The following is a 23,980-nucleotide window of genomic DNA, read 5'->3' on the forward strand; positions in this document are numbered from 1 at the left end:
GACATTTGCCTTTCATTTGGAAATATCCAGGTTTGAATTCCATCCAAAATGTAAAAAATCTTTATAAGACCTTTACAGCTGAAGGTCAGTTAACCAGTTGCACATAATGCTGGCAAAGTTTTCATTCCCATAAAACAGACAAAAAAGTTCAAAGGAACGAAGCAATTAACAGATAAAATGCTGGCCTTGTAGCCTTAGTTGTTTCGGGCATAATTCCAATGAATCCTTGTCAACTATCTAACCCAGATTTTGAATTTCATCTTTCTCCTGGAAATACCAATATTATGCTTCTGCTCCATAGTACAAATCTCTCTCTCTCTCACACACTATATATTTATTTATACATTTATTTATAATTTTACAATTATAAATAGGGAAACCAATCAAAATAAATAAGTAGTCTGTGAACACTAAGAAAGGACTTCAAGGTTGTTATGACATGAAGGAAAACCAGGCTTCTCTGTCAATTAGCATATGACAGATCTCTGATGCAAAGAGTTGGGGGAAAACGGGGAGAACATTGCTGATGTATTTCCAATATGGAGTTCGTGGTCTGCCTCTTTTTCTTTTTCCAGCTGTAGGGGCATATAGAAAACCAGTGCATCAAAGGGAACAGAGGGTGGATGTCTGAGTTGGTGGCCGAGCCATTTTATTTAGTTTCTTTGAACAGTGCTGACTAGAGGGTCTTGCTGAGTTTCATCTAATAGAGTAGGGAATGTGGTCTTCCCAGGAGTAATCCAGGATATTTCTTAGACAAGTAGTTCCAAAGCTATTTATAATATTGGTTGCTGCTTTTGTTGAGATATTCCAGGTCTGGGAGCCATACAGAAAGATAGACAGTTATTATATATATATATAATAACTTTAAGTTATTATATATATATATATATATATATATATAATAACTTAAAAATTAACATTATCATTTTAATGTTCATTTTTAAATTTTATATCAAGAAGAAAGGATCCATGCCAGGAATTTGTTAATTTACTTAAACAAAATGCATATATATATCACTGTCTTTTTTCTTGTATCATGAAGGCGAATCTATATAGCAATGAGAAGTACAAATGTAAAAACATCTACACTCAATATGTTTCAGAATGAAGTAACAATTCAGAGTGAAGAGAAGTTTACAGGCATTTATTACATACACAATTCAATATCAAATAACTCATATGTGGTAATTAGCGTAGTAAAGGTCTAATTTGCTGCAAAACAGAATAAGTGATTTCCAAATGTTATGTAAAGTTAGATACTGGTTTTTGTTCAGGCTGCTATGTAAGTGAACTATATATACAGACTCCTTGAAGCCACAATACAAAGTTATTTTCAACAGATGCCATCAAAAAACATTAATCAATTCATTTTATGCTTCCCTGCGGAGGCTTGGCTTGTGTGTGTGCATGCACAAGCACATGTGCAGTGAGTCCTGATTTCCTTGAGATTGTGAGTAGTGTTATTATCACTACAGCATTCATTCTCCCAAACATCTTAGCTTCTCACAGTCTGCCCTAAGCAAGCCTTGCGACAAGAACAGTTAATTTTATAGATACTAGAATATTTATGAATAAGAATACTGTCTTAGGGAAAGCTTTAAAGGCTGAAGTCTCTAAAATAGTATAAGAGATTTGTGTCCATATCTTGTATGAAAGTGATGTATCTTGAGATAGACCTAAGTTTGGTGTATATCATGCTTAATGGCTCTGCATAACTGTTAAAAGTGAAATGGTTGTAGAGAAGGTCCAGAAGAGGAAGAACTAGCATGATGATCATGTATATGAGCAAGTTTCAATAAATCTTAATGTCTATTATTATCACATCCCTTCAGGGATGTAGCATTAACTTTTTATAATGCTCCTCCGCTTTGCATAATCAGCAAATAACTGGATGTCCTCCTTCAAACCACAAGCAATATCACTACCAATCCTGTGACACATCACTAGTTCCTTCCTTTTCTGGCATAGTACTGTCCATATCAGCTAATTTCCTATTCTGGTTACTAATCTGTCATTCATTCCCATCTACCTTATCCAGTGCATTTGTATCTGGAATGTAGATAATAAAAGTACTCTGATAAATAAATCAGAGTACTTTTTTTATGTTTAATTCTAACATGTTGAGAATTAAACATAAAGCAGAAGAAGCATTTAGAATTACAGAAATTAGCAATAAAAAGCAATAGAAAAGCAATAATCATTAATAAAGGCAGGATAGAATCAGTTAACTGATACAAGTGTGAAAAACCCTTAAATTTATGAAAGCAAAAAAATATAGAGTTACAAACATTTATAACCATAACTGATCCAACTGGTTAACTATGGATGAGAAACCATAAGTAACAATTAGACAAACTGGATATTTTCAACAAGAGGATCAGATTTCAGCTTCTGAAAGTAAAAAAAAGGAAAGAAAAATCATTTGGTCCATCATCAAATGATAACAGTCACTGAAGGATCAGATGTAACTCAAAATTGTACTAACTCTACAATGAACATAAAAATATCGAGTTTACTTAAGTTCGGAAATTTGCAGTGGGTAGGTCATTTCTTTTATAATGAAATACAAGCATATTCCCAAGAATACTAAAACTGATAAAAATTTTGATAAAAGAACAAGAAGAAAAACTATATGGATAGTTATTAGTCATGATAGTAATATCAACTAGATGTTGTGGTGTGCAAACTAGAGAAAAAAGTTTCTCTTTTGGATAAGCAAGGATGAAAGCAAATAATCTAGGAGACAAAGGCTTGATTTAAGCTGTGGAGCCATAAGAAGCAGTAGCACTAATTCCTTTTATTTTTCTTTCAGCTAATATTATTATTACAAGGACATTTCTATGGAGCTCAACCTCACCAACACCAATCACTCAAAAATACCAACAATTCTCATATCTCTCCTTAAACTTGTTCACTTACAGCCTCTGCCAGCCCATCCCATTTAGTTACTAATCTCTACACAAAAAATCTAATCTTCATACCTGTGCTAATCACACTCTTACACAACCTATAGAGGTGACCCCTTTGCTCTCTCCCATACAGTCATATACTGAAAATCTCTTTAACATTTGCTCTATAAAACCTTTCTAGTAACTTTTGTTTCTATCATATCCCCTCTTTTCCTATCTGCTAAACTTTTATATCCCACAGGCCGTTGGTCTATCCTCATAGGGAGTGATCCAGACTAGTGACCATTTTGGCCCCTTGTCTCTGAATCTTCCACCACTTCCACATTCTCAAGAAACCCAGGTGACTAAATTTGTGCATAATAACTCCAGATTCAGTTGTGCCAAAAACCTTATAAAGAGGGATAACCTTATCCCTGCTTATCAACATGTTTAACATCTAAGTGAAAGTGATTGTTTGAGCTATTTCGCCAATTTATTTCAATGTCCTCTGAATTTTGACTCCCTGTCTACCTACCATCAACCCAAATTCTTGGACTTGCAATGCAGTCCCATTCAATCCCATGCTATCTTTTCAGCCAAAGTGCACACCCTCACACATTGCCATGTTAAAACTAGTAACCATTAAACCATTATCCCTTGTCCACACTATTTAGTTTATTCAAATCACCTTCCAGGACCTCTACATCTTCATTAACTATTGATCTCCTCAGTTTTGTCAAACAAATGGATCATTTAAATATACTTTAAAATAGATGTAACAAGCATGGAAAATGATAGAAATGGACACTGATTTCACAAATTTGTCATCATCATCTGTATCAAGGATTTAGGCCTAGCATGGCCTGTTCCAACAGCAATAAATACAAATAATACATAGTTTTATAATATATCTTATATTCATAATTTCTAGGGTTGACAAACTTCTTCAATCAGGATTACCAACATCACTGCAAAGTAACTCTGAATAAATCATTACTTTGGCATCTACTATACAAAAACAACCATTCAATGACTTCCTCAGATGAACTACTCACATGGCTCACTGAATTGCCTATCCAAATTTTGCTATCACTGTCAAATACTAACAGTGCAAGAACATCATATTCATCAGCAGTATAAAATGAGTTTCATAAAAATTATCATGGATGATATGATTTGCAGAGGAAACCAAGATGTATTATTGGTAGAACTGTCTCTGCTGGAGGAATCAATCATTAAACTTCTACATGAAATTGGATACATGAAGCCTGTGTCTAGGCAAAGTTCCTCAACTCTTTCATAAGATTTAAACAAGAGATTTTAACAGAGTAGCAAGGTACAGTGAACCAATTTTGTTTCCAGATGTTTAACCAACAAAAGTGGTGTACCAATAAACAATTCTGAACTTAGATGAAATACCATTGATTAGAAATGGACACTGATTTCACAAATTTGTCATCATCATCTGTATCAAGGATTTAGGCCTAGCATGGCCTGTTCCAGCCTTAGAAGTCATCATTTAAGGGGATGTCCTGGTTTTCTTTTTCCTAATGGCTTGTACTTTAAGGCTTATTTTGGTAATCTTTCTGCATTCATTCTTTGAACGTGTTCATTCATTTATGTTTATATTTTTTAATTTTTTCTATTACTGGTTCTTGGTTTAATTCTTTCATAATTTCTTCATTTCTTTTGTGATCAAATAGGGTATACTTTGCAGTTTTTCTCATAAACTTAATTTCTGCTGTTATTAATCTTTGTCTTTTTGTTTTATTGTCCAGATTTCGCTTCCATATATTAAGACCAATTTCACAAATTTGTAAAAATAATAAATCATGAAAAAAAAAAAAATAAATAAATAAAATTATTTACCTTGCACCACCAAGAGCTTCTCTTGTTTATAATGAAGACAATTTTGTAATTGACACTGATTTCAAATTTTTAAAAATAATGAAGCATACAAAACACAGAAATTATGTACCTTGTGTTGCCAAAAGCTTCTTTTGTTCATAATCAAGAGAGAGATTTTGTTTCATGATCTTTCTCCGTTCACAGCCAATGCTTCCTATATCTTTCCTGTGATCTGGATCACACTGAGATATATTACCACAACTGTTACTGCTGTAAAAAAGGTCAATGAAATGAGGGAGAAAAAAAATGAAAACATTTTTTTTGGGTAACCTTTTTTTTATTATTATTATTATTATTGAAAACAAAGAAATTAATTGCTAGAAATATTACTTTCTAAAGTGACACTGGCTGAAAATTTAGAAAAATTTTCAACATATAAATGAATAACTTACTATCTATTTGATTTTTTAACGATACCTGTGACATAATGATTAGAAATATATACACGTTTGCAAAAGAATAATGTTTAATTTGCCAAATATTTCGGTCTGAATATTACAGACCATCTTCTGAAGAAATATGATTTACCAGCCACTTATACACCTATTAACAAATTATCCACCCATTTTCCTTCATCTAAAGATAAACGCTCAACCTTGTCTCTACCTGTATCAAGTTCCTTGTAATTGTAATCTTTCCTACTTTGGACAAACTGGACGTTCTATAGAAAAAAGAATTCAAGAGCATCAGTCATCAATTCAACACAACAAACCTGAGAAATCCGGATTAGAAACAAGCCACAACATCCGTTGGTCCAAGACTTTCCTCCTACAAAGATGTCGCTACAGATTTGAACGTTTATTTAAAGAAAGTGTGGAGGCCTTACTTCAATGTCTTAACTTGAATTGTAATGACTGTATATCTATATCAAAAATTTGGGAAAGTTTAAATCAGGATAACACATTTATATATATATATATTTTATTTATTTTTTTTGTAAATTTCCTATATTAGTCTAATGTTATTTAAGATTATTATATGAATTTCTGAATTAATATCTTTAATTATGACTTTAAAAATGTTTACTCTTCTAATATTTAGCGATATGACATCATGCGACTCGTTCTGTGTGTGAATGATCAATTGTTCATATTCCACTTTTTTTTTTTTTTTAACTATTCCTATGTAACCACTAAAGATGGTCTGTAATATTCAGAATGAAATATTTGGCAAATTAAACATTATTCTTGTGCAAACGTGTATATATTTCTAATACATTATCTATATACCTAGCAATAATACAAAGATGAACCATATTCTTTCAGAATTTTGACATTTAAAACCCATAAAACCTGCAGCCGAAATACAATAAAGATAACCAAGCTTTTATTATCATTATACCTTCCTGATATGTACCTAAGGGAATGTACAGAACATTTATTGCCATATCATTGTTTATTATTATGCCGATTCTTCAGTGAGTTTTAAAGACACATCAAGGTGGGGGCTCTTTGCCACTCAACACCTACATAACTCTCCTTGAAAACTTATGCGATTTCCACCTATGAAAGGTTGTAAACCTATGATACATTAGTACTGTGGGTAGACTAATTATTTTTTATTTTTTAATTATTTATTTATTTATTATATTATTTATATTATTATTATATTCATTATAAACATAGCTTTTGCAAGATACTTGAAACAGTAGTTTCCAATAGCAGGAAAAGGACAAAGACAAGGCTTGGTTTATTTGGATTTATGGGCAAAGCAACTCGGGCTATGAGGCCAGTGTCTTATGTCTACATTATTGTTTTAATGGTCGGTTTGCCAGCTTTGTGGGATGAAAAACCAGAGCTTCCAAGAAGGAAAACTGCCACCTCTATATGAGACTGGTTACTAACAATTCACTTTCAGCTGAAAAGCTCTGAAAAAGGTTCTTTGCATAGATGGTATTTGAATGCAGATCATTCAAACCAAAAGGCATCATCGAAACTGACCAAGTTCCTGGTCAATGAAAACAATGTCATACCTAGAGACAATCACAAACATTCACGCCCAGAGCAAGATTTAGACCTGCAGCCATTTGGTTGCAGGGCTATACATTAAGCCACTATGGGTAGGTGATGGCCAATATACAGCATCTTCCAGTGAAGTCAACACCACCTTCTCTAGGTGTGATCTGTTACCATCAAAGGAGCTGTGGCATCAGCAAGCATTCCTGCTGTAAAAGGATATCAGCCTAGTTGGAGGAAATGCCAACTAGAACTATTAGATGGGTGAACTACCACCTTCCTTACAAGGGGCCTGAAGTGGCTGTTGCCATATTTGGTTATAAGAGCAAGAGTTCTGCAATTCCCTACCTTTCGATATGCAGTGCGAGTGATATCCCTCAAGGACTTGCCCAACATTGTACAGATTCAGTACCCCCATTTCTGAGGGTATGGCAGAAAATCAGTTCTAGGCTGCCAGATAGTGTATGGGACTAAACCAGAAAATAATGCATTTAGGAGGCTTCCTGATCAGCTGGTAGCATAATCTCACTGTCGTCTATGCTATTAAGTTGTGACTGGATGGACACTGTGTACTAAGTTTCATTTTCATCTCAAGGAATGTACCCCCCCCCTCAAACTTTTATAACCTCATGTAGTTTGACACTACAACAAAACCTAGTGGGACAATCTGCGACATTTAATTTAAAGTCCCTTGTTCCTGCAACTTATATTATGGTCAAAACTGGGTGATCTGCTAACATCCACCTAGAAGAACATAAAAAATACTTCTGTTGCCATAAGGATGTCAGTCAGGGCTAACTGACCATGCCTCGCATATCTTGCACAAAATCAAATGGTAAAAAAAATACTATGCATCACAACGAAAAATACCAATTTGGAAGACTCAAAAATCAATCTAATCTTAGTAAAGCTTAATACAACATTATTTATTAAGATTAGATTGATTTTTGAGTCTTCCAAATTTGTATTTTTTGTTGTGATGCATAGTAGTTTTTTTTCCCCATTTGATTTTGTGCAAGATATGCAAGGCAAAAATTTTGATAAAAGAGCAATAAAGCCTAAGATTTGGGAAACTTTAATTCTTAGGCCAGCTGCCCAACACAAATAAGTCTAACCAACAGCACGCACAGCAAGTTCCCCCCCTCAGTGAACTTTAGACTTTCAGTCTAATCTTTTCCACTAATTCTTTAGTGCAAATTTGTGCACGTTTTTGCAATTTTAATATTGTTTCCCTGATGATGTTTCAGTTGACTGAGATGATATATAGGAGTAAATTTAAAGCCTGTGAAATTTTGATCAACCATCCTAATCTTAACAATAAAGGTGGCATAAAAATCCCAAGAATTTGAATGGCATGCACATTCAGTCCACTTAAATTTTCCAGCAAACCTTGACTTTAGGACTCTAACTTCAATAATTTCAGCTCTTACTGGCCACCATCCATAACGTTTTGTTCTAATTTATGTGTGTATTTATATGAGTAATTATGTGAGAGCATGTTGCTCTCTGGTTAATTTATTTGTTGTAACCAAATAGATAATAATAATAACAAGTCTCTACAGTTGATGTAGTAAGTTTTTTTTTTCCACCAGAGGTCAAGCCAGCAGTTTTAACAGATGACCAAATTAATGTAACTTCAGCATACCATGTACATTGTAGTGTAGCTTGTTTCTTTGTGTGTACGTATATACTCTAGATATTGACCTTAATGTGAAGGTCGAAATGCCAAGTGATTGTTTTGGTTTATATTAAACTGAAGTTTTACTTTAACATGGTAGTTGTTTCCATAATTTGTATAACAAATAATAGAAGTTAATAAATGTGAGTATTAATTTCATTAAATCTTAATATTAATTCAAACCAGCACACAAGTCTAAATAGTCGAAATACAGATACCCATAAGCTTTATAACTGCATTAAAAATATAGTTATTCAAAACAGAATAAATGAGAACCTTTATGATACAAGAAAGTGAATACAGTCAGTTAAGAATATACCAGGCTGAACTGTTCTCAATTCACTCAAACGAAGGGTATGAAATGTGTATCTGATAATTGTGCATATTTTCATATCAGCTTATTTTATAGGCAGAATAAACCCTCCCCATGAGGATGGCCAGCTAAACTCAAGTCATAGATGGAAAGGTTTACCCAACCAGTAGGCATTATCTGTTTTGTCAACCAAGTCTCAGAGAAGTCAGATTATGTAATATTCAAGTTCATTATTTTGTATTATCCATTCTTCTATTTATAACACAACGTGTGTGTGTGTGTCTGTGTGTGTGTGTGATCTCTCTCTATCTATGTATGCATATATATATAACAAATAAACTATACTGTTCAGTAAGTCTTTATTGATATAAATTTTTGAATAATTTTGAACACTTACTTGGACTTGAAAGAAGAAAATGTAGCTTTTTAGATGTAGTTATTTTATTATCTTTCTTTTGATAAGCTAATTAATTGCCCCTCACCATCAAATTCTATATTTAAATTTTTAACAAAATAATTGAAAATGCCAGAATCAATTTGCAGAAGTTACTTGAGATGCACACAGCCGAAACTAGCAAAAGTCAGGTTTTGAACTTTTTCTATAAAATGTATATTACAGGTTAAGTATGAGTATTAATAAATTCTATATTAAATTGAAATCTCACATAATAAATCTAGCATGAATTACTTAGAACACCAGCCTGTTTTGCTGAATAAATATACCCAATGTTCAACCAACAGAGTGTGAGTTCGAATCCAACCATGTCTCATGGGTATTTGTAAATGCTTTCAGGTGGTTGATAAATTTTGTTGCCTAATGTCAGATATCACTACATACTGAAATCCCAAAGTGACTTGAAAAATTTCTATGCTTGGTCTCTAGAGCAGAGTTTCCAGATCACCTGCAGTACTAATACTGTAACATTGCAGTCCCTCATGAATGAGCTTCAGATATCAAAAAATGTTTAAACAGATAAAAGTAATGTTGTCATTGCTCTTAATTATTACTTTATATCTATAATACCTGGAGGAAATATGTAGTCATTATATAAATAATTAAGTGCTCAGAAAATTAACAGCTTTACCTAGTTAGAGGAGATACAGGACCAGAACGAGTAACGTTAACATAACTTGGGCAATCATAGGAACACAGACGATGAAGATTTGAAGTGGGTTCTTGAGAAAGTGACATTCGCCTTGAAATATGTTTATTTCCTAAACTCCAGCTTTTCCATTCATCTAAAGAAATAAAATTAAATTAATAGAAGAAAAGCATTTTGTTCTTTTCAACTTTAAAGTATTAAATTAAATCAGTTTAAGATAAGAACAGTCACTCATTTTAGAAATTATGGACTTTACAACAGTGTTAAATAACTCTTTTAATTTCCTGACATTTCGATCTTCATATTAAGATCATCCTCTTTACGAATGTCCCAAACAATGACACAATCCTTCTTTTACAGAACAAATTCCCTCCAAATATCACGGAACTCTTTGCACATGTATTACGCTCTGGTTATTTTGTATGGCAAAAAGCTTTCTACCTACAAAGAGAAGGCACAGCCATCGGCTCGCCATTATCCCCCCCCCTTATTGCTAACTTTTACGTGGAACATTTTGGGCAACTTGCTCTAGATTCCTCTCCTTTAAAACCCAAAGTCTGGCTTAGATATGCCGACGATGTTTTCACGATCTGGTCCCATGGCCACCAGACACTTTTCTTAGCCACCTAAACAAACAACACAAACGCATATAGTTCACAACTGAGATTGAAAAACAGAACACACTTCCGTTTCTAGAAACACTTATCACACGTCTTCCTTCTGACGGTCTTTCCTTCACTGTTTATCGGAAACCGACACATACTGGCCAATATATACACACAAACACCTACCACCACCCAATACAAAAACTGGTGTCATTAATACTCTAAAAAACAGGGCCTTGAAGATCTGTTCCAATGAACATGGCTGAAATACAAATTTAAAGTTATCAGCAATACTTTCCTAAAAAATGGTTACAGCCAAAACACTATTAACAAAATTCTCTACAAGACCTCAATAAGAATTCCACGCTCTATTTGGATCATGATTTCTTCAGCAGGTATCCTTTTAGGAGCTAGGGCGAAATTGTGACCACGTGAAAGTGCGGTGAGTGCTTCAGGCTTTAAAACTGCCGACGAGAGGTTGACTACTGTGTTAAGTGGTGGCTGGGGTACAGAAGTAGAAGTCTTTGTCAGGTTTTCATATTTTTTCACGTGCCGACTACGTATTTTTTTGAATTCCTTTCTTGCCAATGTGCATGAGATGTCATGAAGTATAGACCATAGATCAAGGCCCTTGGCCAATTTCTTTATGGAGACATTTGAAGAGAAAGCCTTAAACTCCGCCCTACAAAAACCCACTATTTGGCTTCATTATGTGGATGATGTGTTTGCTATTTGGCCACGTGGCTCAGACACACTCCACTCCTTCCTAACACACTTAAACAACCAACATCCCAGAGTCCAGTTCACCTTAGAAAAAAGAGGAAAACAACACCCTCCTCTTCCTAGACACTTTAATCACCCGCCAGCTTGATGGATCTTTGGTTTTCTCTGTTTACAGAAAACCCACCCACACTGGCAGATACATTCACCAGCAATTCCACCACCCCCCCTCACAACAATATGGGGTGATAAAAACACTATATAACAGGGCAAAATTAATCTGCTCAGATGACAAGGCCCTGACTATGGAACTAAACCACATCCTCAACACTTTCTTAGCCAATGGCTATAACCCCAAAAAAATCCAAAAAATACTAAAACCTGTAAACCACAACCCCCCTCCCCCCCTCCACAATAAAGACTGCACCAAGTCTATCACTATCCCCTACATCCAGGGCACCTCTGAAAAAATAACTAATATCCTCAAAAAATATGACCTTACTTCCTGTTACAGACCATATAAAAAGTTGGCATCCCTTATCCGCTCTACCAAAGACCAACCACTTCCCCTAGACCTACCTGGTGTATACCAAGTCCCTTGCAGCTGCAAATTGTCCTACTTTGGCCAAACAGGCAGAACAACAAATATCAGGATTTCAGAACACCAAGACTACATCCGGTTTCACCAGTACAGCCGCTCTGGGCTGGCAGACCATGCCTTAGATACCCACCATAAAATTCGTTGGAAGAAAACAAAATAATCCATCGCAGCAAGTTTAAATACGAAAGATTATTCAAAGAATCTTCAGCAGCTCTAAAAAACGTTCCTAACCTCAACAAATTTGGGTGCATGAAACTGCCCCAAATTTGGGAGACTTTCATTATGAGAACTTCAGCCCAACTGCCAAGACTACCAAATTAGCCCGCAAGAGGGCACCATTAGGACTTTAGGAACAAAATTAGTTTCTTACTTTCTTCCTCATTTGCTTTGTTAGTTCCTTAGTGCACATACCATATCTTTATGTTCCTGAAGATGGCAATGTGACATTGCCGAAATATAGAAGTGATTCATTAAAGTTATCTTTAATTAATATACTTTATATGCGTTGTTAATTCCGTAAATTAATTACCAGTTATGTCTAACCAATGTATAAGTCTTACTACTAGTATTAGGCTATTTATTTAATAGGACATTGATATACAATCTATGAATTCATATTATACAATTAATTTAATAAACTGAAATTAGTTTTTTCATCAGAATAATATTTTTCAACATCCAAGGTGTGTCACTTGAAACCCTCAAGTGTGTCAGTGCTGACATGCGTGTCATAGGTTCGCCATCACTGATCTACACCATATGCCACTTTCAACAACTCCAACATTTTAGTAGCAGTTTTGCTGATTTTAATGCAAAATTTGATGTTAATACACTGCTCCAAATTTTGATCACACATTTTTATGCCAAAGTTTACATGCAGATCTCTATTATTTTTGCGATAGCCATCTAGTAAATGGCTCTATCGGCTTAAGGTTTATGCACGCATTAGTTAAAAGATGTATCAAACACGATTACTCAAATGACTCCAATCAAATCACCACACGGCCATTCCGAGAATTAAATTGTCACACTTTGTAATTAATTTCCACAGATTGGAAAAGATCAGTTAAAATGGCCTTGATTGTTAATGAGAAGACTTTACGGAAGAAATGGAGTGAATTTGATGGACAAGACATATATATGTCTGATGGAGTGCATTTGAATGATTTTGAAGTTAGATGTTTGGAAAGAATGTTGTCAGCAAGAAGTTGGAAGTACAAACTCAAAGAAACTAAAAGTATTGGGGTGGGGATGCAGTCAAGTGGAGTTTCAGCCATCCTTGAGACAAATGAGTGTGTGTAGAAATGATTATGCAATTTTGAAGATTTCAAATCCAAATGATTTGGTGATGATATTACACAAGAGTAACTGGAGATCTAAGGGGTTGTCAAATTGCATGCACACAAATGACACAGGACAAAATATATTTTTCATTGCTATTATAGACTAGTCCACAGGAAGATGAAAATGCCATGCATTGACAGATTAGCACAATGAGTGCAGACTTATTGTGCTAATCACACAGGCAAGATGGAAGTGGGATTTATACAGTTGCTAAGGGATAACTACCTGAAACAGCATATCATGGAAGAGACCAGAGGTTTCAGAGTACTGAACCGGGTAACAGCATCAGAAAGGATTTATGCTGAACTATAAAGCGGTTTAATTATGACAGACTTAGGAGGCATCATGGAGCAGTGCCATAGCTTAAGAAGCTATAAGAAAAGAATGTCAGTAGTGCATGGGAAGTGGTCAGGGATTGTTTGAAAGAAGTAGTATCAGAGTGCATACTCATGGTCAGGAGGATAAACCAAGTGCTAAAAAAAGTGGAATAAATATAAGTAATGGTGATCAGCATACTCATGATCAGTAAAAGTGCAAGCAAGAAAGGTGTCTAATATGGTAAGACAAGCCAAATCAGATTATCAGAGAAAATTAGCTAAGCAGGCCAAAGCAAATCCAAAAGAGTTTTTTCATTACGTAGCAAATAAAAGGAAGAGTGAATATGGATGGATGATTTTAATCAATGTTAATGACAAGAAGGTGACAGAAGTAAAAGAAATATTCAAGTTACTGAGCAATCATTTTGCAAAAGTATATCAAAATATGCATTTTTATAACAGGTGGAGATTTTGCAGTTATGATGAAACAGAGGCTACTGTAAGAATTGAGGTAGATGAACTTAAGGTGCTCAGCATAGTGAAAAATATCGATGTGAATACAGTAGTGGGATTGGGTGGCATGTCACCCTGTGTGCAGGTGAATGTGCCAGATAATTGGCAGAGCCACTGATGAAATTTTTCAATCTGTCTCCGCTATTGCAAGGTTTCAAGGGAGTAGAAAGAGGGCAAGATAGTTCCACTAAATAAAGGTGGCTCAAAGACAAAAGAGGGATTGCTTAAGGATCAAGCCAAATAACTCAGAGGAGACCTCCACATTGCCTTTCAGGAATGCAGAGAATCAACTGGGGCTTCAGACTTAATGTCCAATCGTCACCTTCACATGTTGTGCCCTGTTAGTAGGTATCTACTGGGTACTGAATAAACGTGAATGGGCTAGCAATTTGGGATTTAGTCAACCAAATTGTACTCACTATTGGCTTAAACCACAAATGCATATGACGGTACAACACAAGATTTCGGGCCAACTGAGACATTGCTTGGTTAAACAAGGCCAACCACTGTTTTCATCAGGGAACAGGGTGAACAGTGAAAAGTCAGCTACTGTAACAAGCTCCAACTCAACATCTAGAAGAAGAATAAACCCAACATCAGGAGAACTGAAGATAGTAACCACCAATATAAAAGAGTATTAATGGAAAGGAAATCGAATTGGCAGAAGAAATGGAAAAGTACCACACTGACATGATTGACATTACTGAGACAAAGACAAAAACAGATGAAATCTTACTAAATAATAAGCAATGGATCATTATTTCCTGAAAATAAAATAACTCTACTTAAAACTGCCTTCCATTTAAGAAGATAAACTTCTTAAATGGAAGGCAGTTTTAAGTAGAGTTATGTGGGCAAACTTCAAAATGGGACATGGACAATGAAACTTATTTGTGCTTATGGTCTCACAGAAGGTTCTTCCAAGGAAGAAGTGTAGGGGTTCTTTGAGTCATCAGAACAAGCAGCTGACAAAGAAAATGGAAAAAGTGGTCAATGTTAGAGATCTGAACAGTAGAGTAGGAAATGAATCCCACCAGCCATATAGGAACATTTTGGAAAAATTTGGAGAAAAGGGCAAAGCTAATAATAGTGGTAAGTATTTAAGGGATTTCTGCTCAGGACATGGACTAGTCATTACTAACACCATGTTTCAACATAAAGATGTACACAAGTTCACATGGAGAGAAGATGCAAGAAATAAGAAAAGATTCAATGATTATGTCATTGTTGATAGTGATATCATTGTGTTTGTTCAGGATACAAGAGTGTACAGAGGATTTGAAATTGGAAGTGACCATTACTTAGTACTAAGCAGGACAAAAATGGATATCATCACATTGAAAAGAACAGTATGTAACAAAGTTTTAAAAAGAATTCAAGTTGAGCAACTTTTTTCAAATAAATTGTAGACTCGACTATACATACATTATTCAAGAAAAAAAATTAAACAAATTGAAAACAACAACTAAACCTTGGAGTCTCGGTGGCAAACTCTGAAAAAGACTCATTGATTCAGCTAGGGAGGTATGTGGTGAAGTTGTTTGCAAGAATAGAAAAATAAGAACACCACGATGGACACAAGAAGTTAAAGAAGCAGTCCTGGAAAAGAATGCATACCAAAAGTTCCTAATAAACAAGTCAGTAAATACCTGAAAAGAATACAGAAAAAAATGTAAGAGAGCTAAGCTGTGTATAAAAGTAACTAAACAAAAGTCATGGGAAGACTTTGGTAAGAATATAGAAAATAAATATCATAAAGGTGGCAAAATGTTCTGGAAGCTATTGAAGCTTAGAAATGGAGGAAACAGTGTTGTAGAAGGAATCACAGATGATAAAGGTGACATGAAAACTGATAAGGATATCCTAGATCTCAGACTTAAATGAACCAAGAGTAACAAAACAATACTAGAAAATTTTCAAGAGGAATGCAAAAAAGGAGTACATATCTAACGAAACTGACAACAGATGTTCATACTTCAGTTTCTAAGTAAACCACTACTTTAGAGATAGAAGAGATATGAGTGCTGACCATGTTCAAGATCTTGTCTTAGTCAGAGCCGTGGAACATTTGTTCATGATCCTTTGCCTTTTCCCATGATTTTAAAAATTGCTCCTTTATAAGTATAAAAAGTAATGTCAATATATCTAGAAGTTGGTAGATGTTTCATCATCTCACAGTGGATACTGTATAATCACAGGACAGTAAGAATGTGTTTTTCCTTAATGAATGGCGGATTTAAATTAAGGGGATAAAAAATTAACTTTGCCAGAAAAAATAGCTGTTTGGCTTTTTATCTTAGTTATAATGAATGGCAGATTTGTTAAAACATCAGCAACAACTTCATATCCTCTAATTTTTTTATTTTTGGGAGAAAGGTGTAGAATCAGAAATTCAAGAGGATATGAAGTTGTTGCTGATATTTTAATAAAACTCTTATAAAGAGTACACTTGCCACGTAATCTGCAATAATACATCGAGTTTATGTTTCAGGATTAATGAATGGTGCACTATTTCTTCTGATTGTATATATAATTATTATGAAGTATATATACTTCATAATAATTACTTATGAAGTATATAAAATATGGATCACTCAAATCCATATTTTAATATAGTTAATGAAAGTTAATAAATCACTCAGATTAACCTGAGTGATTCATTAACTTACAGTTAATTTCACAGATTTGGATCCAGATATTATTAAATTTACTTAAGAGCCTGAGTATAAGACAAAAAAATAATATAAATAATAATAAAATAATATCTTTATTTACACACAAATAATTATGGTACTGCTTTAACAGTATGTGTGTGCAAAATGTTTGTGTTTTGCAAGCACTACATAGAAATCTGCATTATAACTAAAACTTAAAGTGGAAAGGGCACCCACAAATTTAAGATTAAACTTAGCTCATAGCTGTTTTTCTTTGAAAACAATTTATGCACAACCTTTCTCCAGCAAGAATTTATTTCTTCTTTCATATTTTCTCTACAATATCAGTTCCTTTTCTATTTCTTGAATTGCAAAAAAAAAAAATAATCTTAAAGTTCCCATGTTTCTTCTGGAAACCTCTTCCTTATCCTTGAATACAAAGAAAAGTTTAACTTTCAAGTTCACGGCATTTAACTGGAATATGTTTGCTGCACAATGTACCAAAAGGAACTGTTCTGTTGCTTTGAGAGAAACTATATATCACTTTCATTTATACTACAAGTTAACTTCCTTTGAAAGAAATCCAACCATCAATTTTTAGGTAACTGTTTTCCTTAAATGTTTTTTTTTTTTTTTTTTGGCTTAAGAATGCCTTTAAACTACATTTCTCCCGTAAACTTCCAAATTTTCAGAGTGTCTTCTCTATTCTAATCAATGCAACAGCTGTTCTATTATTCTCTCTCTCTCTCACTAATTCAACTCCCTCTTTGAAAGAACAAACTTCACACAAGCAGACTACTAGCTGGCATGGCAAGTAACATGGCAGTGTGACAAAAGTAAAACCGCACTTGTAAACAAGAATACAGTTCTTTAATGACATGAAAACATTGTCGGAAAGTTCAATATTGTCTTCTCTCAAATTTAAGTGGATTTAAAGGCCACAACTTTACAAACATTTCTCTTATATGTAAAATTAATACAGAGATTTTTTGATTACAAGAAATAATGCATTTTTGCTATACATTTAGGGTCTGTTTATACATTATTCTTTCCATTTTATTTATTTATTCAAAATCAGCAGCTGCTAAAAAAAGTAAGATAATCTGTTGTTGGAAGTTTTTCCACTTGATTATACTACAAATTAAAGCTACCAAGAAATTATATATTTGGTTTAATCCTTTATCCAGGTGTAAGCAAACAAAGTTTGCACTTAAAGTATTTTCAGGACTGTGGCAACTTGTACACAGAAGCTAATGACCTCATATCACTTGCCTTAGTATCACATAATGCAAATCACGTATCCTTACAGATGTGTGCTATGCATTATGGGTGTATAATGCTATGCATTATGGGATTAATTTGTAGTATAACCAAGTGCAAAACTTTTAACAACTATTTCTAATCCAGAGTATAGTAATACTAAGGTGTGATACCTTTTGGCTACTCGTATATGAAAATATGACTTCAGCATTACTTCAACCTTAGTATCACCTCCAGATATGGCTACTCGTATATGAAAATATGACTTCTGCATTACTTCAACCTTAGTATCACCTCCAGATATGGCTCCCATTGATGAGACCTCAATAAAAGTCAAAACCAGTCTAGACAGTGACCCTTCCCATAACGCATACCATTATACATGTACGTAAGGATATGTGCTTTGCATTATGGGATACTAAGGCAAGTGATGTGAAGTCATTAGCTTCTTTATGCGAGTTTCCCCAGTCAAGAAAATACTTCAGGTGCAAACTTTGTTTGCTGATACTTGGATAAAGGATTAAACCAAGTATATAATTTCTCGGTATCTTTAATTTGTAAAATAATCCGATATTGCTAAATAGCAGACATCTTACAGATATACGATAATGTAAACTGAATCAATGAACCCTCATAGCTATGAAACTATCTTGATTATTTTTGCACTTTACATTAAAAATTCTATAGCAAAACATGTTATATCATGCTTTAAGAAAAAGCAGAAATGCTGATTTTGTGATTGAGGTTTCCAGTGCTTGGACAACACAATCAGTTGCATATAACCTTTCCTTAATAACATGTGTTTGGCTGAAAACAGGAAAAACTAAGTGATAAAATATATCCCATTCAGCCTGAAAATTTTGCCGCAAGGGTATCAATGAAGAATATTATTCTCCTGATGATACATTAGAAATCATGTTTATTAAATATGTTTTCAACTTCCTGGAGTAAGATGAAATTATATAGAATAACAGAGAAGGAGATGATAGGATCTTGCAAAATAAAATGGAGAGACATAAGACAAGTAATATCTTCTTTCATTAAAAGAGATCACTGTTCAACAATCCAAGCTATTACGCTATTACATTCACGTTCACTTTACTTTCAAGCAGAGGTTGTTCACATGTAGTATTAGTGTGGGGGGCAGTTCCAATAAGATTATCAAAGTGAGTTTATTTACCGCTGCATTCTGAATACTGTAATGTCATGAAGAGAGGAATGCATATGGTCTCTAAAGTAAATATCAACATGTTGGAATGGTATTATCTGGTAAATCACAAGATCTATTATTCTTTTGAATAATAGATTTATCTAATAACCAAGTTTGAAGGATTACCTATGTGCATCTTGTGTTTTTCATTTCACTTTTAAAAGTATGGATGGTATTCATCTCTTCCTGAGGTACAATATCTACCATATTGTCCCATACTTTCTGGAGTATTTGTTATTCTCATCATCAAATTCCTGACATGTACCCTCTAAGGGTGTACAAGACTCCAATATTATATTTCTGTCCTGTAACGCACTTTTTACTGTATCAATCCACCTACATGGTCTTCCTCTGGGTCTTCTTCCTGCCAACTTGGCAGAGAACACTAGTTTTGCTAATCTTCCTCTCCCATTCTGTTTAAGTAACCATACCAGCTGAGATTAGTTCTGCTAACAATGTTAAGGTCTTTCCTAATATCCTCGATTTTAATAGATATTGCCAATTATGCCATCTGTTCACACCCCTAATCTTTCACAAGACTCTCATATCTTTGGTGCCTAGTCTGTTCAAGTGTTTTATTTCTGACCCAGCTCTCAGACTCATAAGTTAAAATTGGATTGAACACTGTGTTGTATACATCTACTTTAGTGTTTTGACTAATTTCTCTCTTATTCCATATAAATTTATTTAGTTGACTTCCTGTCATACCAGCTTTGTTGATTCTGTTGTCTATTTCCATATTTAATTTACAATCGTCACTAAAAATCGTGCCTAAGTAGCTGAAATATTTTACTTATTCTATAGGTTCTCTATTTACATTCCAGTTGATATTTTCAATGCTTCTGCCTATTTTCATTGTCTTGCTATTGCTGATTTTCATACCAAATTTATTACAAGAGTTATTCAATTCTGCAGGAATTTTGCAGACATGTACTGGATTTAATTAGGAGTATAACATCATCTACATAAAGTAAAGACCAGACATTAACATCTCTAATTTTGATATCAGATTTAATACTACTTTCTTTCATAATGTGATCCATATAGATAATTAATAACAGAGGGAATAATGTACATCCTTGTCTGACACCAGATTTAACATTAAACTATCTTCTTGTACTTCCTTCAATTCTAACTGCTAACTTAGAACTCAAAGACTAAGTATTCCTTGATATAATGCTCCCATGACACCATATAACTGTAGAGTTTTAAATAGCTTTTCATTTGGCACCTTGTAATATGCATTTTCCAGATCTACAAAACTTAAATACCGATAACTGCTATATTCCCACAATTTCTCAACTATTTGTTATAAAGTGAAAATCTGATCCTGAAAGCATCTATTTGGCCAGAAATCCAGCTTATTTTTCCCCAATCTTCCCTTCCACAATCCATCTCAACCGTTTCTCAAGTATACTTGCATAAATCTTACCAGGAACACTCAGTGCAGTGAAACAAAAAGTAGCCAAACCTAGCAACAAAAATTGCTAAAATTACAGCATTTAAGGAAATTTTGTTGGGACAAATGAGTGATGTTTTGTTCTCCAATAATATGAAAAAGTACTTACTTCAATATCAAAACCTGATATATCAGATTAGACATAGCAGTAATGCTGATGTTTGAATAATTACTGAATAAGCAGTTATTACTCAAATACTTTCTTAATACAGATGTGAACAAAATTAACTCTAAGTTTTGTATTCGACTCATTGACTGTTATTGTCGATAGTGATGTTTTCTCCCTGGTGCAAGACACCAGAGTGTATGCAGGATTTAAAATTGGAAGTGATCACCATTAAGTCTAGAGCAGAATAAAATTGAATTTCATACTGAAAAGAAAAACACACAAGAAAGTTTTAAAGCAAATAAAAGATGAGCAGCGCTCAGATGTGAACTATAGACTAAAATACACAAACATTATTCAAGAAACAAATGAAAGAATTTGAGTACAGGAACCAAACCTTGGAGAGTCAGTGGCAATCTGGCTGAATCACTCAGTGAAAAAACACCGAGTGATTCAGCCAGAGGTATGTGAGGATGTCTGCAAGGATAGTAAACATAGAACCCCATGATGGACACAGGAAGTTAGAGGCAGTGAAGTCAAAGAAGAAAGCATATCAAAAATTCCTGGCAAATAAGTCAGCTTGTGCTCTTAAAGAATACAGAGACAAATGTAAGAAAGCTAAACACTGTGTAAAACTCGCTAAACAAAAGTCATGGAAAGATTTTGGTAAGAATACAGAAAATAAATATCAAAAAGGTGGCAAGATATTCTGGAGGTTATTGAAGAAGTTCAGAAATGGAGGAAAGAGTGCTGTAAAAGGAATTAGAGATGATTAAGATGACATGAAAAATGGTATAAAAGATATCATTGATGTATGGAGTATTTACATAGAAAAATTGCTAAATGAAACAAGCAGTGATGACAGCACAGTAGTAAAAAACACTCAACAGACATGCAATCAGGAAAACATATCCATACTACCATCAAAAGCCTGAAATGTGGAAAGACAGTGGGAGTAGATGATATTCGACCAGAAATTCTCACGTATGGAGGTATAAAAGTCTTACAGTGACTGCACTGCATAGTTCAGATGGCCTGACAGAGGGACAAATTCTGGATGATTGGAGTAGAGTTCTCATAGTACCCATATATAAAAAGGGAAATAAATCTGAATGTGAGAATTACAGAGGTATTTCCCTACTGAGTGTTCCTGGTAAGATTTACACAAATAGACTTAAGAAACGGTTGATAATGATTGTGGAAGAAAAACTTGGTGAAGAACAATCTGGATTTCTGGCCAAATAGAGGCTGTCAGGATCAGATTTTCACTTTATGACAAATAGTTGAGAAATCATGGTTATATAACAAAGATCTGTATTTAAGTTCTGTAGATCTGGAAAAGGCATATGACAAGGTGCCAAGAGAGAAGCTATTCAAAAAGCTACAGTTATATGGTGTCAATGGGGACATTATATCAAGCAATAGTCTTTATTTGAGTTGTAAGTCAGCAGTTAGAATTGAAGTACAGGAAGTTAGTTTAATGTTAAATCTGGTGTCAGACAAGGATGTACATTATCCTTCTGTTATTCATTATCTATATGGATCACATTATGAAGGAAAGTGGTATTAAACCTGATATCAAAATTGGAGCTGTTAATGTCAGCTCTTTGCTTTATGCAGACGATGTTATACTTCAAAATAAATCCTCTACAAGTTTGCAAGATTCCCTGACTAAATTGAATAACTGTGTAATACATATGGTGAAGGTCAGCAATAACAAGAGAAAGACAATGAAAATAGGCAGAAATATTGAAATTATCAACTGCAATATGAATGGAGAACCTACAGAACAAGTAAAACATTTCAGCTACTTAGGCACGATTTCAGTGAAGATGGTAAATTAAACATGGAAATAGACAACAGAGTCAACAAAACTAGTATGAATAAATTTATATTGAATGAGAGAAATTAGTCAAAACACTAAATTAGCTATACAAGACCGTGTTCAAACCAATTTTAACTTATGAATCTGAGAGCTGGGTCAGAAGTAAAACATTTGACTAAAGACTACAGACTGATTAGGATTGTCAACAAGTGGCATCAGTGGTAATATTATATGAAAAACAAAGATATTAGGAAAGAACTTAATATTGTTAGCATCTAGAAATGAGTTAGCAGAACTAATCTCAGGTGGTATGGTCACTTAAACAGAATGGGAGAGTAAAGATTAGTAAAACAAGTGTTCTTTGTCAGGTTGGCAGGAAAAAGACCCAGATGAAGACCAAGACATAGGTGGTCTGATATGGTAAAAAGTGCCTTAGAAGATAGAAATATAAGATCTGATAATATTGGAGTCTTGACAGGTAACAGACTGATTCGGAGGAAAATTGTAGATAGGAAGTTAGTAAGAAAATTTTTCATGTAGTACTGACATATCCTGTACACCCCTTGTGGGTTCATGGCAGGAATTTGATGATTACTTACTTCAATATCAAAAATGATATATCAGATCAGACATAGCAGTAAAGTTGATGTTTGAATAACTACCGAATAAGCAGTTATTATTCAAATACTTTCTTAATACATGTGAACAAAATTCACTCTAAGTTTTGTATTTCATTTTAGAAATAAGTATACTCTTTTTCAGGTTATGTTGGAAGTAAAGAAATATACTACAGATCATACCGGTTCCTAAGGTAGCAGGATATTAGTTTGCTGTTACTATGACAACAGTGAAGTGTGTCGTGTTTGTAACTAAGCATGTGCATAGAAAATCCCAGAATCACACCATTCCATGTATAACATTACATTATGATTGCTAATATGAAATTGCATGGCCAAGTTGACTCTATACAACTGTGTCTGCCTTTGGATTTCCTGGAATTAACTGATAGGCTGTAACAAAGTAGATGTCATATGTGACAGAAGGAACTCGAGGGAAAAGAGTGTTAGATCTGATTATAGTGTCAGAGGGCATATCAGTTAAAGACATAACTATTCTGCCTCCGGTTCGTGACAATGATCATGCAGTACTCACTTGGTAAGCGAACAGTTTATGAATGTTCCATTCAGAAAAGGTTACATGCTGAACTACAAAGCAAGAAATTATGAAGAACTGAGGAGTATACTGAGTTTAGTGGAATGGGATCAGTTGCTGGATGGAAAGAATGTTGACAGTGCATGGGAAGCATTTAAACAATGATGCAATATCAGAATTGTGTCCAGAGAGTTTGAAGAATAAATAGAGTAGGAGTCAAATGGATGTGTAATCTTATTAAGCAAGGGATTCATAAGAAAAGGACAATGTGGAAGGAATACTGTGTGCATAAGGATGAAGTCCGTTATGAACGTTATAAGCAGCAGGCTAGAATAGTCAGAACTGTTGTATGGAAAGCAAAGTCTCAGT

At 34.1% G+C, this 23,980-nt stretch overlaps 1 protein-coding gene across 2 annotated transcripts in view; it reads right to left on the minus strand.

Moving 5' to 3' along the window:
* Nucleotides 1-23,980, minus strand: part of LOC150104295 (protein bicaudal C homolog 1-A-like) — a 321,235-nt gene that overhangs the window by 63,220 nt on the left and 234,035 nt on the right. The window contains exons 13-14 of one of the 2 annotated variants that reach the window (XM_090396901.1): nucleotides 9,828-9,981; nucleotides 4,867-5,003 (exon numbers count right to left, since the gene is read on the minus strand). In XM_090396901.1, the coding sequence (XP_090253027.1) occupies nucleotides 4,867-5,003; nucleotides 9,828-9,981 (291 nt within the window). Of the gene's footprint in view, nucleotides 1-4,866; nucleotides 5,007-9,827; nucleotides 9,982-23,980 lie in introns of both variants that reach the window. The other variant, XM_090396900.1, reaches the window with a different exon arrangement.

The sequence above is a fragment of the Typopeltis vanoorti genome, chromosome 8 (genome assembly GCF_054136105.1).
Source record: "Typopeltis vanoorti isolate ZY-2024b chromosome 8, IOZ_Tvanoo_1.0, whole genome shotgun sequence".
Lineage (NCBI taxonomy): Eukaryota > Metazoa > Arthropoda > Arachnida > Uropygi > Thelyphonidae > Typopeltis > Typopeltis vanoorti.